The sequence below is a fragment of the Pecten maximus genome, chromosome 15 (assembly GCF_902652985.1).
Source record: "Pecten maximus chromosome 15, xPecMax1.1, whole genome shotgun sequence".
NCBI lineage: Eukaryota > Metazoa > Mollusca > Bivalvia > Pectinida > Pectinidae > Pecten > Pecten maximus.
The window spans coordinates 20,591,341-20,611,222 of NC_047029.1; the positions used below are offsets into that span (position 1 = coordinate 20,591,341).

Consider the following 19,882-nt stretch of genomic DNA (forward strand, 5'->3'; position numbering starts at 1 on the left):
TCTACATTGATATTTTCTAACTAACGCCATAGGGTCAGTACTTTAGGTACCTTGTAAAAATCTCACAATTATTGACACTCATTGTGAATCCAGGTGCATGTGTATAAAATTCCACTGTTTGTAATAAGGCGTTTTAAAAAGCTAGGTAAATTCGATAGGCATGCATGCATCTCCAAATGGCCCTCGATTATCCAATAGCATGTTATTGACTTTAAGCACTCTGAATGCAGGATTTCGTCAGAGATAATCTCGCTAGTACTGCTACAGCAAATCAAGAAACAGAACCAAACAATGGGACTTTTGGCACTCAAGAAAAATCATTTCAAACGATGGTTTGTGTTTACTAAAAGCTTGATATCGTAAGAATACATTAAAAATAGTCCGTACAAGTTCCTTCCAACGCTTAAACATCTATGGCTTTGTGACATAGAATGTATCCTCCTCGCCGGTCGCCCGTATCTACCTGCTGACTGACATCATCAGTAAGATCAAGCTTCATCACATTTCAGTTGTGTGTAGCCCGCCTTCACCACACGATTGCGGAGTAGTTTTCGCCACCAGATGAAGAAACCGATTAGCATGACAGAGAGTAGTAAGAGTGACGTCACAGCCATGCCCATTAACATGTTGACGCCATAGGCGTGTTCCCAATCATCCTCGTCTTCATGCTGAGATATGAAAATAGTTTTTTATAGATATATGATATAAATCTACCTTCTGATATTGTCAAAAAATACTGTGGGTCAAATACAAGACAAAGAAAAGATGGCCGCATTTCCTGTACCCGAAGTCACATTCGCAAGAATGGCCCTGTCGTAACTAGAAAATATATAGGTCATTTTTTATTTAGGTCATCTGAGTATGTAGGTCACCTCTGTATCTAGGACACCCGAGTAGGTAGGTCATTTGATTAAGTAGGTCATTTTTGTATTTAGGTCATCTGAGTATGTAGGGCACCTCTGTATTTAGGTCACCTGAGAATGTAGGTCACCTCTGTATTTAGGTCACCTGAATATGTAGGTCACCCCTGTATTTAGGCCACCATAGAATGTAGGTCACCTCTGTATTTAATTCACCTCGGTAAGTAGCTTTGTTATATTTGTTGTTCGTCTAATTTATGTTACGAGTAATAACAGAAAGCCCCCGCCTACCGTGTGTTCTAACGCTGACCCGCTCTCGTTCTGATCAAAAGGTTCTGTTCCTGTCAAGTGGCTGAACCCAGTCCACGTTCCCGTCGATGTCACTGATGACTGTGATGACAATGACGATGAGCCCCCGGACGACTTCGCACCCGTCGATGACGTAAAGTTTGTGTCGTCCTGGCATACGTCATTACGATATCCACACCGCGCCGATATGTCCATTACATCGCCGACAAACCATTTCCAAGGCTGAAAACTAAAACGGTAAACTCACTATGAATGAATATAATTTTACTCATTATTGGATGTCACAGAAATTTTAAGCAATTCAGTATAAAACGCACAATGACGTAAATATACCCTATTTCCTGTGAATGATCTGAGGAATTGTAAGGACTAGTTGACTAGTTCGCGCAGTGGTGTCGACATAACAGATCTAAAATACCACAATACGTTAGAAATAGTAACAACTGTTTAATGTCCATATTGAATTACTATTATTTGTACTGTTGGACAAAACCTTGACAAAATAGTCCGTCTCTTTGAAGTCTTAGCGTGTGACTTGCACTTTAAACGATTAAGCAATTTTATTAAAAGTAATCTAAAAAATAAATAATCAGGGGAAAAGATAGCAGCTCTACTGACCTAGTCAGAAGGAGAATGTTCCCTGGACACTTGAACTCCAGGCAAAGGAATGTACGGGTGATCTATGGAAACAAAAGGTATTAAATACTTATATAATGTATAAATTACAATATATACTGTATATATTACAATAGGTATATACTGTATATACTACAATAGGTATATACTACAATAGGTATATATACTGTATATATTACAATAGGTATATACTGTATATACTACAATAGGTATATATACTGTATATATTACAATAGGTATATATACTGTATATATTACAATAGGTATATATACTGTATATACTACAATAGGTATATATACTGTATATATTACAATAGGTATATACTGTATACATTACAATAGGTATATACTGTATACATTACAATAGGTATATATACTGTATATATTACAAAAGGTATATACTGTATACATTACAATAGGTATATACTGTATACATTACAATAGGTATATACTGTATACATTACAATAGGTATATACTGTATACATTACAATAGGTATATACTGTATATATTACAATAGGTATATACTGTATACATTACAATAGGTATATATACTGTATATATTACAATAGGTATATACTGTATACATTACAATAGGTATATATACTGTATATATTACAATAGGTATATATACTGTATATATTACAATAGGTATATACTGTATACATTACAATAGGTATATATACTGTATACATAACAATAGGTATATATACTGTATACATTACAATAGGTATATACTGTATACATAACACTAGGTATATACTGTATACATTACAATAGGTATATACTGTATACATTACAATAGGTATATATACTGTATACATAACAATAGGTATATATACTGTATACAGTACAATATGTATATATACTGTATGCATTACAATAGGTATATATACTGTATACATTACAATAGGTATATACTGTATACATTACAATAGGTATATATACTGTATACATAACAATAGGTATATATACTGTATACAGTACAATATGTATATATACTGTATGCATTACAATAGGTATATATACTGTATACATAACAATAGGTATATATACTGTATACAGTACAATAGGTATATATACTGTATACATTACAATAGGTATATATACTGTAAACATTACAATAGGTATATATACTGTATACATTACAATAGGTATATATACTGTATACAGTACAATAGGTATATACTGTAAACATTACAATAGGTATATATACTGTATACATTACAATAGGTATATATTCTGTATACATTACAATAGGTATATACTGTATACATAACAATAGGTATATACTGTATACATTACAATAAGTATATATATACTGTATACATTACAATAGGTATATATACTGTATACATTACAGTAGGTATATATACTGTATACCTCATACCTGTACGGGTTATTGTTTACTTCTTACCTGTGACTCTGGTGATGTACATGAATTCCCATCATCCTCATCGTCCTGTAACGACAAACAAACAACACTGTGTTAAATAGAAATAGACGCTAAGGTCGATACCGTACAATATCGTCGTACATATAACTTATCGGAATATGTAAAGTATGATATTTGATTTGATGAAAAGCATGGTGTAGAAATTGATGTAAAATATAATGTTTAAATTGATGTAAAGTATGGTGCTTTAATTGATGTAAAATAAAATGTTTGAATCGATGTAAAGAATAATGATTAGATTGATGTAAAGTATAATGTTTAATTCGATGTAACGTATGGTGTTTAAATTGATGTAAAATGTAATGTTTAAATTGATGTAAAGTATGGTGTTTAAATTGATGTAAAATGTAATGTTTAAATTGATGTAAAGTATTGTTTCATTTATGAAAAGTATAATGCTAAATTTGATATAAAGTATGATGTTTGATTTGATGTAAAGCATGATGTTTAAATTGATGTAAAGTATAATGTTTAAATTGATGTAAAGTATGGTGTTTTATTTGATGTAAAGCATAATGTTTAAATTGATGTAAAGTATGGTGTTTGATTTGATGTAAAGCATAATGTTTAAATTGATATAAAGTATGGTGTTTGATTTGATGTAAAGCATAATGTTTAAATTGATGTAAAGTATAATGTTTTAATTGATGTAAAGTATGAAGTTTAAATTGATGTAAAGTATAATGTTTAATTTGATGTAAAGTATGGTGTTTAAATTGATGTAAAGTATGGTGTTTAAATTGATGTAAAGTATAATGTTTAAATTGATATGAAGCATGGTGTTTAAATTTATGTTAAGTATATTGTTTAGATTGATTAAAATTACTATTATTTTTAAGTTGATGAAAAGCATCGTGTTTGAATTGATGTAAAATAAAATGTTTAAATTGATTAAAAGTATAATGTTTAATTTGATGTAAAGTATAATGTTTAAATTGTTGCAAAGTATGGTGTTGAAATTGATGTAAAGTATAATGTTTAAATTGATATGAATTATAATGTTAAAATTGAAAGACATGTTTTATATAGTACATCAATTATGTAACTTATTAAAAAATCACTTGGATAAAATGAAGTTACACACACTAGGAGTTTCAAATGCAGAACGCCATTTATATTTTAATTCTTTTTTAATGATTTCAAAAATTCGAATAAGTGATATCACATATTCATTTATAGCTTCCAAAGTGAGAACAATTGTCACATCACCCCTTGTAATATTACAGAGTCAATTAGTAAAGCTGTAACTGATGTGAAGACAATAGTTTTACTTCTTTTTGATTCTGATCTCGTAAAATGTCGACGACGGTCACGTGTAGGGCGGCAAGCACGTGCTGCACACATTCAAGAGTTGTAGTCGGTTCCTTTTGAAGTTGACACAGCAGGTCAATGGATTGCATTGTCAGTTGCATTCTCTACAAAACACAAAATGTAAAACTAACATAAATAGGTAGCAACAAGTGCATCATCAATCATCTTTTGTTTAATGTGAAGTTTGACGTGAGCAGTGATCATATGTTTGGTTGTTTCGTTTTCACTTCCTTGTTATTACTTTGAGAACGTTACATTTACTAGATTTTCTGCATCACTTCGCATCTTCTGGATGACACGTGTCAAATCTATGGTCAAATCTAGGGTCAAATCTAGGGTCAATCTAGGGTCAAATTTAGGGTCAAATCTAGCCTGGACATGGACTTCCCCGTATGTTTTAACAATTGCTGATCATTGTGTTGCTAGTTTTCGACAACTGTCATGGGAAGCATGATGTCGGGAACATGACCTTGGTTATTGAAACAACGGCACAGTAAGGTAAATTGAGGGAAGCTGGCATGTTACCATCTTGAAATGGGAAATTTACAAAACGGAAAATAAAACCATCACGCTAACCATACACTGTAACCTCTTCTGATAAGCTCTTCAATATAATAAGAATCATATAAAATACCAAAAAACAAGTCATTACATTACACCACTCTGCACATATCTCTACTGTAACAGCTGGATGCAGTATTGTCGTATTTTTGTTGACTGCCTAGATAAATTACCCAGATAAGACTATTTTAAATGATATGTGAGATTTATATTAGTGCACGGCGATGTACGATAGTTCTGGCGTCCCTATCATGTGATCTTTCTTATTCAAGACAATCTATTATCTTTATATTCTGTATTATTCTTTATATTGATGAATTAGACTAAGGATCACATTGAAAGATACAAACACCAGTTTTTAACGAATGTTTGTTCCTGATCTTAATCATTACCAGGAGTTCTTCATTTATCCCCCACGTCACGCAAGTAAAGAATGATACTACAGACATATTAACATAGACCTTATTACTTATCCAAGATCCCTTGTTATGACGTTTAATTACTAATGTATTGTGTAGTCAGGGTATTCTACACATGTAGAGTCATTCTACGCTGTAAGTTTCACGATTGCTGTAATCATAACATGATACCCACATATCACTGTAATCATAACATGATACCCACATATCATATAGATTCGTCTGCATCAATTACAGGTTTAATTTGTAGTCTAAGAACCTGTTCTCCTGGTTTTATATTGTTGTTGTTTTTGTTTTTTATTTTTGTTTTTTATTTTTTAACTGGTCTCATTTCTGTTGACTTACATTACTGTTGTTTTGTGATGTATTAAACGGTCATGGCATTTATATCGTAAGTCACGTGCGATATAACAATATAGTGACGTCAGAAATAGATGACGTATTGATGAGATCACATGATAGAAATGTTCGATTGTGGAAAACCTACCGTTTGAGTCGAAACTAAAATGATTTTTGAGTTTTTCTCGTTAATACGAATTGTGTTACTAGTATATAGATTCTTGCATTCGTGACAGTACAATATGGAACAGATTAAACTCGTTAAACAATTTAATATATCACTCGCTTAAAAAATCGTGACAAATCAAATTATTGACACGTTGCCCCGCGAGTAGGGCACATGGATTTACATGCTGTCTCATTTTCATGATCGTAAGAGCCGACTAAATTTCGGATCTTGTTATGTTCTTTCGAGTGTCCCTATCGGCTCACGTGACACTGCTGCATTTTTGAGTTTTGGCCTTTAGTTGAGCGTTCGCCCCAGTGATGAAGGCTTTCGTTTATGTCGTCTGGCCGATATATGCCACAGTCTGTCTATGACAAGAGGCCCAATGGTCTTAATTAACGGTCATCTGTTTGTAATTTCGCTTTAAGTATGAAATATAGTAAACAAGACCTTTGAAGAGTAGGTAAAATCACTGAAATACTAAGATATTCAAAGGGCCTAACTACATTGCTTGTCTAGGGGCCGCGGTTGCCTAGTGATTAAGATGTCCCCACACCTGCCCTCCAACTATCAGTCGCGAGTTCTAAACCAAAGTGGGGCAGTTGCCTTTTCTCCGGGTACTTCGGCTTTCCTCCACCTCCAAAACCTGGCACGTCCTTAAATGACCCTGGCTGTTCATAGGACGTTAAACAAAATAAGCCAAACTGCTTGTTTAATAAGCAACCTTGTATAGACCGTTTGTGTGTTTTGAAATTTAAAGCCAGGTCGGTGATGTCTCACTTATAAATTACAGCAAAGTTCCCCTTTTAGGACCCTGTCCCTTTGTCTTGAGGGGTAAAATCTGCCTCATTTATATATGATTGCCCTCTCCAAATGATGTTCCACACCAAATACGGTAGAAATCAATTCAAAGGTTTAGAAGGAGTATGATTTTAAAGCAAATTTCAGCAAATTTCTCCTTTTTGTAGCCCCGCCCCTCTGTTCCAATGGGTCGGACCAGTCTCATTTATATAAAACATAATCGCCTTCCCCAATGATGTTTCACGCCAAATTTGGTAGTAATCCGCGTTGTAGGTTAAGGAGGAGTAGCGTTTTGAAAGTAATAGTTTAACGGCGGACGGCAATGGACGGAGCACGATAGCTCAAAAGGGCATCCTTGCCCTTGACCCTTTGGGTCAGATTGACCTAAAAATGGTAGTTGCTAATCCTGCTTTACTCTCAACATTTTGGGAGTGGAACGACTGGTTCGCTCGTTTTCAGTATGTGGCGCGTGTAAGGTGTCATACTGGATGTCTTCGGCAGTATGTCACATAGACACAAACGGAAGCCTTCCAAAACACGACCAAACTACACACGCATGCATTTCTCACATGGAGAGGCCGTCCTTGAATGACAATAGCTGTTGATATGGCGTTAAACAATACAAAACCAAACACATTTGACACTTGCGTTATATCCTTCACCAATAGGAAATTTGGAACATTGTTTCTTACCTGGTATAACTTGCATTCAGTATGGTTGCCTACGAAATCATGAAGACAGGTTAGAGATTCGCTTTCACAAACACCTTTGAATAGTGGAGATTTTAGGACCCTCTCCGACCTCTCCATCATCAAAGCATTCCAGAAAAAAGATTTATCCTCTAAACACCAATGACCACTGGAGCATCCAAACAAAAGTGCTCGGATGACGTCATCGGAAAACATGACGTAATATATGTCCCAGAAATTTTCACCGATCAAAACTTCCGGTACATTACAAACCGTTTCAAGTGTTTGATCGGACTTGCATTGTGGGTCATCAGTAGTGGTTGTCCATGGCGTTGTTGTTGATGAAAACGTCGATGTCGAGCTAGCTGAGGTGGAATTTGAATTCACACTTTTAGTTGTTGATGTAATTGATGAAGATAGAGTTACAAATGGTGTCGTTGATGACGTCGATGGTGACGTTGTGGTATTTACAGTGGAATTCGCTGGCGCGGTGATGTTTGATACATCTTTCGTTGTTGCGACGTCCCCATCAATACTGTCCAGTAAATTCTGAATCATTCCTTCCAAACTCCAATCACGCTTGTTCCGTTTGTCCAGAAATTCTGATGAGTTTGAGGACGAAAATATCACACAAATTAAGAGAAATAAGGATAAAGCTTGTTGAAAAAATGACATGATGGTTTATGTAATTAACATAGCAGTTTACAAGATAATCTAAAAAATCCAAAAGAACTCCACAAAGATATTAGTATGTGTGTATGACTGTAAAATCCACTTTTCCTCTGTGACACATGACTATAGTCCAGCTAACACTGTGACAGGCCTGGTGTCTCGGACGGTCTGCTCTCTATATGTTAACACGTTTAACACACCCGGTGCATGTAGTACGAAAGCCCAGAGCGACAATAGGTCGAACGCATGGAAATGTTCAAATGAGAATGAAAAGTGGGAAATCGAGAAGTATTATCAGAAATTAATGGAAAACAAACACAACTGACAAACACTTATGTAGCTGTATGTATTAATTCTTTAATAAATCTTATAAAAGATCGGATTTGAAATAAGTAAATATCACACATCACTTTATTTAATTCATTCCTGACGTCACACCATCCAAAACATCATACGTCACTTCCGCAATGTTCCTCTGAAACCATCACACTTTCCCATTACCTCTGACGCCATAATCGGAACACCTTGGGTATTCATTCCGAGCTTGCTGGAAAGGCCCGAGGTGTTCCGATTGAAGTGATAAACGTCATCCAGGGCCCAGTTGTTCAAAAAGTGATTAGCTTAATCATTTGATTAGTCAAAATCTCGTTTCTCATTTACTATAAAATATGTGTATGTAAATACCTTAAAATAGGAAGGCAGGAAGAGACTGATGGGTGCTATAGTTTGATAAACTTTTGTCAAATTAGTTTTACCAGAAACGATTTAATCAGGATTTTAAAATTGTTGTTAAACTGTGATTAGCCTAATCACCTTTTGAACAACTTGGCCCTGATGAATATGACATCGCGCAATCCATATTTCGTCATTTAGAAATAATCTGCACTTCTAACGTCATAATATACGCGTAGTGGATATATGGCAAATTTTTCGAATCGTCGATATCACATCTCCCTACAGACTTCCATAGCGTTGGTAAGGCGGATTTGTAATCCGGTGTTGGGTATTGACAATATAATTGATTATTTTAAGAAGTCAATAAGAAAATAACATTAATAGATATTTGGGATCTCATGTCTGTTTCGGTAACAGCTGCTAAGGACGTCGATAAAATATAACGGACAACGTAGCTAGAAGCTTTGTTAAACAAATCCAGGTCCTTTTCACAAAAGACATCCACGAAATATCTTTGATGTTGCATTGATCATAAAGTCATTATTCCTCAAAATAAACATACATTCTGTGTGTATGACAAGCAAAGCTTAAGATGGCATATATATCTGGTATGTTTAATATGTATAGCTGAACAATTTTACCTTGTATTGCTTTACCTAAACAAACTTACATGTATTGTTTTACCTAAACCAACTTACATATACATATACATTGTATTGTTTTACCTAAACAAACTTACATGCCTTGTTTAACCTAAACAATTTTACCTGTATTGTTTTAGCTAAACAATCTTACCTGTATTGTTTACAGCTCTTATTTTAGCTAAACAATTTTACTTTTATTGTTATAGCTAAACAATTTTACCTGAATTAGCATACCTAAACAATTTTACCTGAATTAGCATACCTAAACTATTTTACCTGAATTGCTTTAGCCAAACAATGATACCTGGTTTGATTTTGCTAAACAATTTTACCTGTATTGCTTTGTAATGTTATAGCTTAGCAATTTTACCTGTATTGCTTTGTAATGTTATAGCTTAGCAATTTTACCTGTATTGCTTTGTAATGTTATAGCTTAGCAATTTTACCTGTATTGCTTTGGCTAAATGATTCTACATGTACAGCGCTAGCTAAACAATCTAGCCCGTACCATTTGCTAAACAATTTAACATCAACAGTTCAGCTTAATCTAATCTGTATTGTCTTAAGATGTATAATTTACCTGTATTTCGTTAAGGTGTATGTACTTTGTTAAGGTATATGTACTTTGTTAAGGTATATGTACGTTGTTAAGGAATATGTACTTTGTTAAGGTATATGTACGTTGTTAAGGAATATGTACTTTGTTAAAGTGTATGTACTTTGTTAAGGTATATGTACTTTGTTAAGGTGTATGTACTTTGTTAAGGTAACAGTTATATGTACTTTGTTAAAGTGTATGTACTTTGTTAAGGTATATGTACTTTGTTAAGGTATATGTACTTTGTTAAGGTAACAGTTATATGTACTTTGTTAAGGTAGATGTACTTTGTTAAGGTAGATGTACTTTGTTAAGGTAGATGTACTTTGTTAAGGTGTATGTACTTTGTTCTCACAGACAATTTTCACCTGTAATTTGTTAATCTAAAATATTTCATCTGAACTGTGACCAACTGAACAATGTAACCTCCCCTGCATTTAGCCTGATTGCAACTGAATTTATTCTGGCATCAAAATCCAAAAGTTGTCAAGAGTTACATTGTACCAAAGAAATCGTGACTCCTGTGTATTTTAACCCTGACGATTAAATAACGACGGCACGGACTATAACTCTTCTGCTGTCTTTATTGATCTCGTGTAGTCTTAAAATCGAATGACCATATTTGATATGATAACAGAACAGGAGGGACAGAGGCAACAGGAGGTAGTGTTACTTCCTTAAATCCACGAGATATGTTGATCTTCTTTCAACTGGTGTTTCTACTGGCTACCATTGTAGTTCGCCATTTTGCGCTTTTGACAACAGAAACAACAAGAGAACACCAATTTTTCAAACCGTTATTATTACTAGTAATGGATCAAACATAACAGATATGAACAAAACATATACTTCCACGACTACCATTGAAATTTCGGTAGGGTAAGCGCCCCTTTATGCCAACACTAGGCTATGTGACTGTCTCAAAAAGGAAACAAACGCATCGTGGAAGGAATATTTCTAACGAGGCCATGATGACGGTCATAACTGCTCCTACACAGTAACTTTTACACAGATATAATGAAACCGACATTTTGTTGCAGTTCTGTCATCATTAAAGCTGTTGTGGAAGCTTCATGATATCGTTTTGGGTGAAGAATAAACACATTTCACGTGGGTACAAACTACCCGTTGACAAACGAATACTCTTTGTCGCCAACCCTTTGAAAAATTTACACTAAGGACCGTATGTTCTGTTAAGTAGTCCAATCCAAAATTTGTTGTTTCCAGTTCTGGCACAATTGAACCATCGATTCTAATATCGACATTCCTTTTATAATAGTGAATTAAAGGCATACCAAAGGATGCAGCGCCTTCTATGGTGCTGAATTAAAGGTACGTCATCTCACGGTTTGATATATATATATATATATAACTGGCATATGTCGATCAAATATATAGCCACATACTACACAGCCCTTGAACCAATAGCGACTTTAATACCTATACTATAGCCATCGTTTATTCTTGTGCCATACCACCAGTTCGTCGAAACACCACCAGCCCGCCGACATACAGGTAGTCCGTCAATATTTTTGCTGGGTTTATCGCCCCGGGAGTCATTTTGAGGCGGGATATTCTTGTAGTAAGTTGGTGACTACCTTACTGAACAACATGACGGGAGGCCAGTCGCATGTCGTCAAGAGCCATTCGGGGGAAGTGTCTAGCCCAAGCCGAAGGGACACAACCACAACAGCATAGACCGACCTGTTTCTCAGCTTTCCTAGAAACACAAACCGCCGCGGGTAGGGAGTGTCGAACCACGCACCTCGGATCTTCACATGAGATTACGTGGTCGCACAAAACCAGCCCGTCGACAAATCACTAGTCTGTCGACACATTATTCCAAACATTTAATGACCAACGCACCCTTTGCGCTAATGTGGCTGTCCATCGTCACACTAACTCTGCGAGGTAACGTTCTTGCCATAGCTGTAGCGTTCTGTGACGTGATAGCAGAGTTCTTGCTACATGAGACACATATAGAGTCAAGATGTCGGCATTTTTGTATGACAACTCTAGCAGCATCTGTAGTAATGATATCATTCTTCATTATGTACAGTTTTCTAATGTTTTGGCTGTACTCGGCGACAGCCAACAGACAAGTGTCTGTGAGATTGGTAGCCTTCACTGCTGATCCGCCAGATATGTCAAGCGTCTCTATGCGACGGCATCTCTGAAGGAGGAATCGGATGGCAGAGTCGGAGAGAGAGTGGCACCCCCTGATTGACAAATCGACGAGATCGGGACAATGGCGAGCGATCTGTCTCACGCTAGCGTCGGTGAGAGACGACGAAAATCCGAAATGTAGGACACGCAAATGAGAATGCTGAGGAGAAATAGAATAATGAAATTCACGAATATTTGCTTGTTTAGGTCTCTCTTGTCTGTTTTGGTTAAGTTTATCTTTGTTCCTTCCACTAGAATTGTTGTTGAAATACTCATCTGATACAGTTTGTGTTTTTGATGCAATTTGCGTGTCTTGTGCGTCTCTGGAAGCCACATTTTTCGTTTTTGATTTCTGATTATTGTCTTTAGTTATCTCTTGCCCCCTGTTCCTTGTTTCAGAAGAAAGCACCACATTCTTGAATTTACTTGGGGTATGTGTAACACCATAATCAGCGCTCATGGCATTTCTTGGATCTTGGATATCAAAATAATTACCCATCGTAACATTTTGCTTAACAGTGGAAGTTGTACCCAATGGACGTTCTTCTGTAATCATTTGAATGGGTGTTTCAGGATTGAAGGTATCACACTTTCCGTCGCTGTCAGTTGCACCGCTGTCAAGTTGGCCGTTAATAGTTCCAACGTGATCCATTCCAGAGCCGCCATTGTTGGTTATGATGTCATCGAATTTTAATTTCGACATAAATCGGCATGTTTCTAGATGAAGAGAATGCAAGTTATTACAAGCAACTACAAGCCTATTGACAGCCTCGGAAGTGATTTGTAGACACGAATTCAAATTCACTATTCTCAGAGCTGAGCAATTCACAGCAAGAGCTATAGCGCTGGCATCTGTGACAGACAAACATTCAGCGACACGGATTTCCTCCAAGTCTCGACAATGTTTAGCAATTTCAATAAGACCAGTGCTACTAACTCCTGGACATTTATTGACAACGAGCCGCTTAAGTCGTGGGCATCCATGTGCCAATGACGTCAGACCCAGGTCGGTTATATTCCGTCCAGTCGGGCTCTGCATTTCCAGACTATTGACGATCAAGTCCTGAAGCTGACCGCAGTGTTCGGCGATATGAACGAAACCCACATCTGTGACCAATGCACAACCTTGTACGGACAGACGCTGAAGATTCGGACAGTTTTGCGCGACCTGATCAAGGGCGTTGTCATCTACATTTGTGTTGTCAAGCGAGAGAGAAACAAGGGAGGTAACTTTTTCTATTCCTGAAAACGCGATCTGTGAAATGCGAGAACAGTCGTTTAACGATATGCATTTTAATGCAATGTCTTTGAAAGATAGCATACACTGAACAGCGTCATCCGATAACTCGTCACAATAAATCGCGAGGATTTCTAAGTGTTTATTCTGTAATACAAAATTTACCAACCCGTCAAAGTGCATGTCTTCGCAGCCATCTTCGTCTGTGCAAGAAAAACAAATTTTCCTCAAATTAAGACTTGGCAAATTTGAAAGTGTGTTCACCACACTAAGGACGTCAGTTAATGGACCACTAAGTGAAATATCCTTCACTGCTGGATGTCGACACAGAAACGAGTTAACAAGGTCAATGTTTTCTGATTCCAGGTCAAGGTCAATGCTCTGTAAACCTGGGAAGGTAACTGTCTTGTCACCTAGAATAGCCAGGTTGCTATGGCGACCATGTCGCGTGCTGATGTGTTCAACGTGTCCAGATACTCTTTGTAGTAAATCCAGATAAAAGGAAGAATCCAACTTGTATTTGTTTATCTCGATGTGGTGCCAGAGACAGGGATCAAAGGTCAAGTCATAAAACGTCTTGCACGTGAGGCGCACACGCTTTCCAAGGTCGTGTTTGGGAACATAGCGGAATATGTACAGTTGTATTTCTTCCGGAAGATCCAGGAAATTCATTGTGAAAAGCAGAATGAATGAGACCACTATGTTTAATACTGTCTAGAATATTTCGCTCGTAAGCCGAGAAATTCCGTTTTGCAGATCTGAGAATATTTTATGGGACAGTTACAAGTTACCTGAAAAACACAAAACGAAAGCATTAACTTTAAAATGCAAAAAGTAGAAGTATGGACAAATGAAACATTAACTAAGATGAATGTTTCATTGATTTAAAAAAATATAACTATCAAAATGATATTTCAAGTTCAATGTCAATTTGATACATTCTACGATGAGTCAGAAAAAGTCTTTAATGTAAATTGTATACGATATTTATATTATATACAGCAAACTACGAAAAAGAGGGAATGTTGAGTCAAAAATTTAATATTCAAACTTGACAAAAGCTACATATGGAAGGCACTTTGTACATACGTTTGCTTGTTAGAGTAATAAATATAATGTTAAATAATCTTGTTTTTTTTTCAATCCCAATGAAATGTTTGTAATTGTAGACTTTAAATATTGAATAAAATATTATGCATCCTTATTGAGTACGTTATTACAGGTTTTTACAAGTCCCTGAAATCCAACCCACCGACCCCGGATCGGCAACTGTACGTGCTTACTGGCAATATTATTATCAGAGAAACGTGGATCAGACACGAGTTAGCCAAGCCCTTGTCTCATCGCGTCGGAACTTTTTATGTGTTATGAATTTCCCCTTTCACCTGAACATCGTCAGGGCCGCGTTTAAAAAGCCTTGTTAGGTACCGTCTGCAAAACTAGATCGATTTTCAAGAGAGAATGATAAATAACCGCTCTAACTATGGAAAAATCCTCATGCTTCTTCGTGCAAGATGGTCTTTTGGACTGAACAAATTATTATAGCGATAAATAATTTTGTACTATTAGTTAAACTTGAATGCACTTCACCTGTATCTCTTTTGAACAATAGTTTGACTGAACTTATACAAGGAGACTAAACTTATACAAGGAGACTAAACTAATACCAGTTGAGTGAACTAATACTTTGACATATTACATTTTCCTACACTAAATCCACGTCTATTGTTACCTCATATTATCGTTGTTGTGTAAAACTAGATGATCCTCACCCTCCACGGCGCAACGTCAAGCATGTTTTGTTTTGTCGTTGGACAGTTGTCACACAGGTAGGGCCCAGGTGAAAGCTTGTCGCTAATGAAGCGGGAAGTCCTACATTGGTATCTAAATAAAGACATGGAAACGGACAGCGTACACTTAAAGGTCGCCGAGGGACTTGGCACGAATTGGAGTTTGACGTTCTGTCAATAAGAATATGGATTATTAAACATTCTGATAAAACGTTAAACTCCTGTGATATGTATATATATATATATAAATATAAGAAATTGAAATCTGTCCTTGCGAAGGTGAATGTATGAAAATAACAAAAAACAGACTTTGCCGCAAGGCCTTTCTGCCCTCTCAGGCTTCTTCAGGCGCATGAAGAAGCCTGAGAGGGCAGAAAGGCCTTGCGGCAAAGTCTGTTTTTTGTTATTTTATATATATATATATATATATATATAGAGAAAAAATAATAGTAGTCCTTGTGGAAGAAAATATATGGAAAAATTAAAAAAATGACTCAGACAACATCTAACGTTTTCGTCCCGTCTAGGGGACTCTTCAGACTGTTCTGAAACAGTCTGAAGAGTCCCCTAGACGGGACGAAAACGTTAGATGTTGTCTGAGTCATTTTTTTTTTATTTTTCCATATATATATATATATATATATATGGACCGTGAATTAGCAACAGTATAGAATACGTGAGTATTTATTTTTACTCTATTTAAAGCCAGTAAACTGATACTTTTACGGAAACCGAGAAGGCGTTTAGGTTTTACCTGAAAACTAACACAATTATCCAGAGGAAAACTACTAAAACGTTTTAACATACACATTGTTCTTAAACTGTGATATATTCATAGCCATTGGGCAAAATATGATTTAATTTTTAATAATGGGTTAAACTCGCACATAACTTAGATATGAACATAGCAACAAGTTATTGCCTGCTTCCCTATTTTACTTATTGTAATAACTTACTGTATATTTCTGTTCTATAGTCTATCGTTTCGAAGCGCAATACATACTTGTTGATTTCTTGGAATTTCTATGGGATAATTTGCGAGTACTAACATTTCCAAGCCAAAGAAAAGTAAATCTTTTGACACCCTTCGAACTAATACTTTAAACTGCATAATTTCATCCCTCCTTTCTCATGATCATCCATTGTATGGGTTAAAAAGGAAAACAAAATATGAACAGCAGAACTCAAAAGTTTTAAAGTTGGACTATTATTCATGTATCTTTGTGTCTGTTCTAGAATCTTAGAACGCTACCTTCCCTGTTCTAGAATCTTAGAACGCTATCTTTCCTGTTCTATAATCTGAGAACGCTATCTTCCCTGTTCTATAATCTGAGAACGCTATCTTCTCTGTTCTATAATCTGAGAACGCTATCTTCCCTGTTAAGTAATCTGAGAACGCTATCTTCCCTGTTCTAGAATCTTAGAACGCTATTTTCTCTGTTCTAGAATCTGAGAACGCTATCTTCCCTGTTCTAGAATAGGAGAACGCTATCCTTCCTGTTCTAGAATCTAAGAACGCTATCTTCTCTGTTCTATAATCTCAGACCGCTATCTTCTCTGTTCTAGAATCTTAGAACGCTATCTTCTCTGTTCTATAATCTAAGAACGCTGTATTCCCAGTTCTAGAATCTCAGAACGCTGTATTCCCCGTTCTAGAATCTTAGAACGCTATCTCCCCCGTTCTAGAATCTTAGACCGCTATCCTCCCTGTTCTAGAATCTGAGAACACTATCTTCCCTGTTAAGTAACTGAGAACGCTATCTTCCCTGTTCTAGAATCTCAGAACATTATCCTCCCTGTTCTAGAATCTTAGGCCGCTATCTTCTCTGTTCTAGAATCTGGGAACGCTACCTTCCCTGTTCTAGAATCTTAGACCACTATCTTCTCTGTTCTAGAATCTTAGACCGCTGTACTCCCAGTTCTAGAATCTGAGAACGCTATCTTATCTGTTCTATAATCTGAGAACGCTACCTTCCCTGTTCTAGAATATGAGAACGCTACCTTCCCTGTTCTAGAATATGAGAACGCTACCTTCCCTGTTCTAGAATCTGAGAACGCTATCTTCCCTGTTCTAGAATCTGAGAACGCTACCTTCCCTGTTCTAGAATCTTAGAACGCTATCTTCTCTGTTCTAGAATCTTAGACCGCTATATTCCTAGTTCTAGAATCTGAGAACGCTACCTTCCCTGTTCTAGAATCTTAGACCACTATCTTCTCTGTTCTAGAATCTTAGACCGCTGTACTCCCAGTTCTAGAATCTGAGAACGCTATCTTTTCTGTTCTATAATCTAAGAACGCTACCTTCCCTGTTCTAGAATCTGAGAACGCTATCTTCCCTGTTCTAGAATCTGAGAACGCTATCTTCCCTGTTCTAGAATCTTAGAACGCTATCTTCCCTGTTAAGTAATCTGAGAACGCTACCTTCCCTGTTCTAGAATCTCCGAACGCTATCTTCCCTGTTCTATAATCTAAGAACGCTATCGTCCCTGTTCTAGAATCTGAGAACGCTATCTTCCCTGTTCTATAATCTGAGAACGCTACCTTCCCTGTTCTAGAATCTGAGAACGCTATCTTCCCTGTTCTAGAATCTGAGAACGCTACCTTCCCTGTTCTAGAATCTGAGAACGCTATCTTCCCTGTTCTAGAATCTGAGAACGCTATCTTCCCTGTTCTAGAATCTGAGAACGCTATCCTCCCTGTTCTAGAATCGAAGAACGCTGTATTCCCCTTTCTAGAATCTTAGAACGCTATCTTCTCTGTTCTATAATCTCAGAACGCTATCTTCCCTGTTCTAGAATCTCAGAACGCTGTATTCCCAGTTCTAGAATCTAAGAACGCTATATTCCCTGTTCTAAATTCTAAGAACGCTGTATTCCTCTTTCTAGAATCTTAGAACGCTATCTTCCCTGTTATAGAATCTAAGAACATTATCCTCCCTGTTCAAGAATCTTAGGCCGCTATCTTCTGTGTTTTAGAATATGGGAACGCTAGTTTCTCTGTTCTAGAATCGTAGACCGCTATCTTCCCTGTTATAGAATCTAAGAACGCTATCTTCCCTGTTCTAGAATCTGGGAACGCTAGTTTCTGTTCTAGAATCTGGGAACGCTATCCTCCCTGTTTTAGAATCTTAGACCGCTATCTTCTCTGTTCTAGAATCTAAGAACGCTATCTTCCCTGTTATAGAATCTGAGAACACTATCTTCCCTGTTCAAGAATCGGAGAATTCTCCACTGCATTCCCTGTTCAAGAATCGGAGAATGCTAACTTCCTTGTTTAGGTGTTTCATTTTTTATTCTGCGTTACTTTCTCTTATTTAAAACACGTGTGGTTGAACCAATATTGCCATAAAAATTACATGCTACAAACAAGAGGCCAACGGGCCTCAACGGTCAGCTAATATTAAACATGGAAATTGTAATTCCACTGGTGGAACTCTTTTCAAGGCTTAAAATTAAGTTCCTTAAATTACCATCGATTTTCATCGATAGCACTAGTCAACTGTTGAAGTTTAAAAAGTGTGTTTTTTCCAGATGGCGCCCATGAAGGTTGTCTTGGATTTTTGACCTGTCCTAGTAATAAGAACACTTGATGAGCACCATCTTAGGATAATTCATGGCAGATTTCAGATCAATTCCACTGGTGAAACTCAGCGAAGTTTGAATTGTTTAAAGTTTACGTACTTAGGTCAGATGACCCAAAACATGGTACTTGAGAAAAACATTGACAGAAGAATGACATCACACCATATCACAGACTCATATTTCCTGTCAGGTAAACGGAATACTAGCTAGTAAAGGAAGGGAGGATTAAACGAAAGACACCCTCCCAGCTCCATTCCAAGTCAGTTCCTGTAGAATACACAAACAAACATAAATATCGGATAGAATGTTTTATTTCTTACAATGACGAGATCTGTACAAAAATATCTCATAGACAATAATTAAAACTTCATATAAATGTCCGCATGATGCCATGATACTGTGGTTTCCAGATGTGGAATAAATATAGCCCTTACACATCTGATAACTGTATGAATTAGAATAACAATTACCCCCAAGTCCATAAATTTGGCACACACATACACATAGTGATTAGATAACACAGACATTATTATACACATACATGTTTATAAACATTTCATTGTGGTTATTCACTGAACAAACAAGACGTAAATAATATCTTTGACTATGAACACAGCCAAACTATGATGGAATGTTGCCAGCCATGTATTAAATTTCCACGTGGTAACCAGCACCATGTTACTTTGAAACAAAATACAAAGTAGATGTCATACCAGCTGTGAGATAGTACAGACGTCAAACTCTTATGATCGTAAATATCATACCAGGTGTGAGATAGTACAGACATCAAACTCTCGTTACCGTAAATATCATACCAGGTGTGAGATAGTACAGATACCAAACTCTCATTACCGTAAATATCATACCAGGTGTGAGATAGTACAGACATCAAACTCTGATTACCGTAAATATCATACCAGGTGTGAGATAGTACAGATACCAAACTCTCATTACCGTAAATATCATACCAGGT

General features: G+C 36.4%; 2 protein-coding genes across 2 annotated transcripts; both read right to left on the bottom strand.

The window, feature by feature from the left end:
• Positions 1 to 320: 320 nt before the first annotated feature.
• LOC117344391 lies at positions 321 to 8,373 on the bottom strand. The gene is made up of 6 exons (XM_033907136.1): positions 7,550 to 8,373; positions 4,532 to 4,675; positions 3,222 to 3,266; positions 1,788 to 1,849; positions 1,152 to 1,398; positions 321 to 668 (listed from the first exon to the last, which is right to left on the bottom strand). The coding sequence occupies exons 1-6, from the start codon at positions 8,219 to 8,221 to the stop codon at positions 489 to 491; spliced, it is 1,350 nt and encodes a 449-aa protein (XP_033763027.1). The 5' UTR covers positions 8,222 to 8,373; the 3' UTR covers positions 321 to 488.
• A 3,391-nt stretch (positions 8,374 to 11,764) lies between these two features.
• On the bottom strand, positions 11,765 to 15,379 carry LOC117344313 (dynein regulatory complex subunit 6-like). Its single transcript, XM_033907024.1, has 2 exons — positions 15,271 to 15,379; positions 11,765 to 14,329 (listed from the first exon to the last, which is right to left on the bottom strand). The coding sequence occupies exon 2, from the start codon at positions 14,208 to 14,210 to the stop codon at positions 11,973 to 11,975; it is 2,238 nt and encodes a 745-aa protein (XP_033762915.1). The 5' UTR covers positions 14,211 to 14,329; positions 15,271 to 15,379; the 3' UTR covers positions 11,765 to 11,972.
• Between the last annotated feature and the right edge of the window lie 4,503 nt (positions 15,380 to 19,882).

Excerpts from the sequence above, each read along its gene's own strand:
- LOC117344391 (XM_033907136.1), bottom strand. The coding sequence starts at position 8,221 with ATGTCATTTTTTCAACAAGCTTTATCCTTATTTCTCTTAATTTGTGTG. Across the intron at positions 1,850-3,221 it reads GTACATCACCAGAGTCACAG|ATCACCCGTACATTCCTTTG; the intron begins GTAAGAAGTAAA and ends TTGTTTCCATAG. Across the intron at positions 669-1,151 it reads GGTCAGCGTTAGAACACACG|CATGAAGACGAGGATGATTG; the intron begins GTAGGCGGGGGC and ends TTCATATCTCAG.
- LOC117344313 (XM_033907024.1), bottom strand. The coding sequence starts at position 14,210 with ATGAATTTCCTGGATCTTCCGGAAGAAATACAACTGTACATATTCCGC.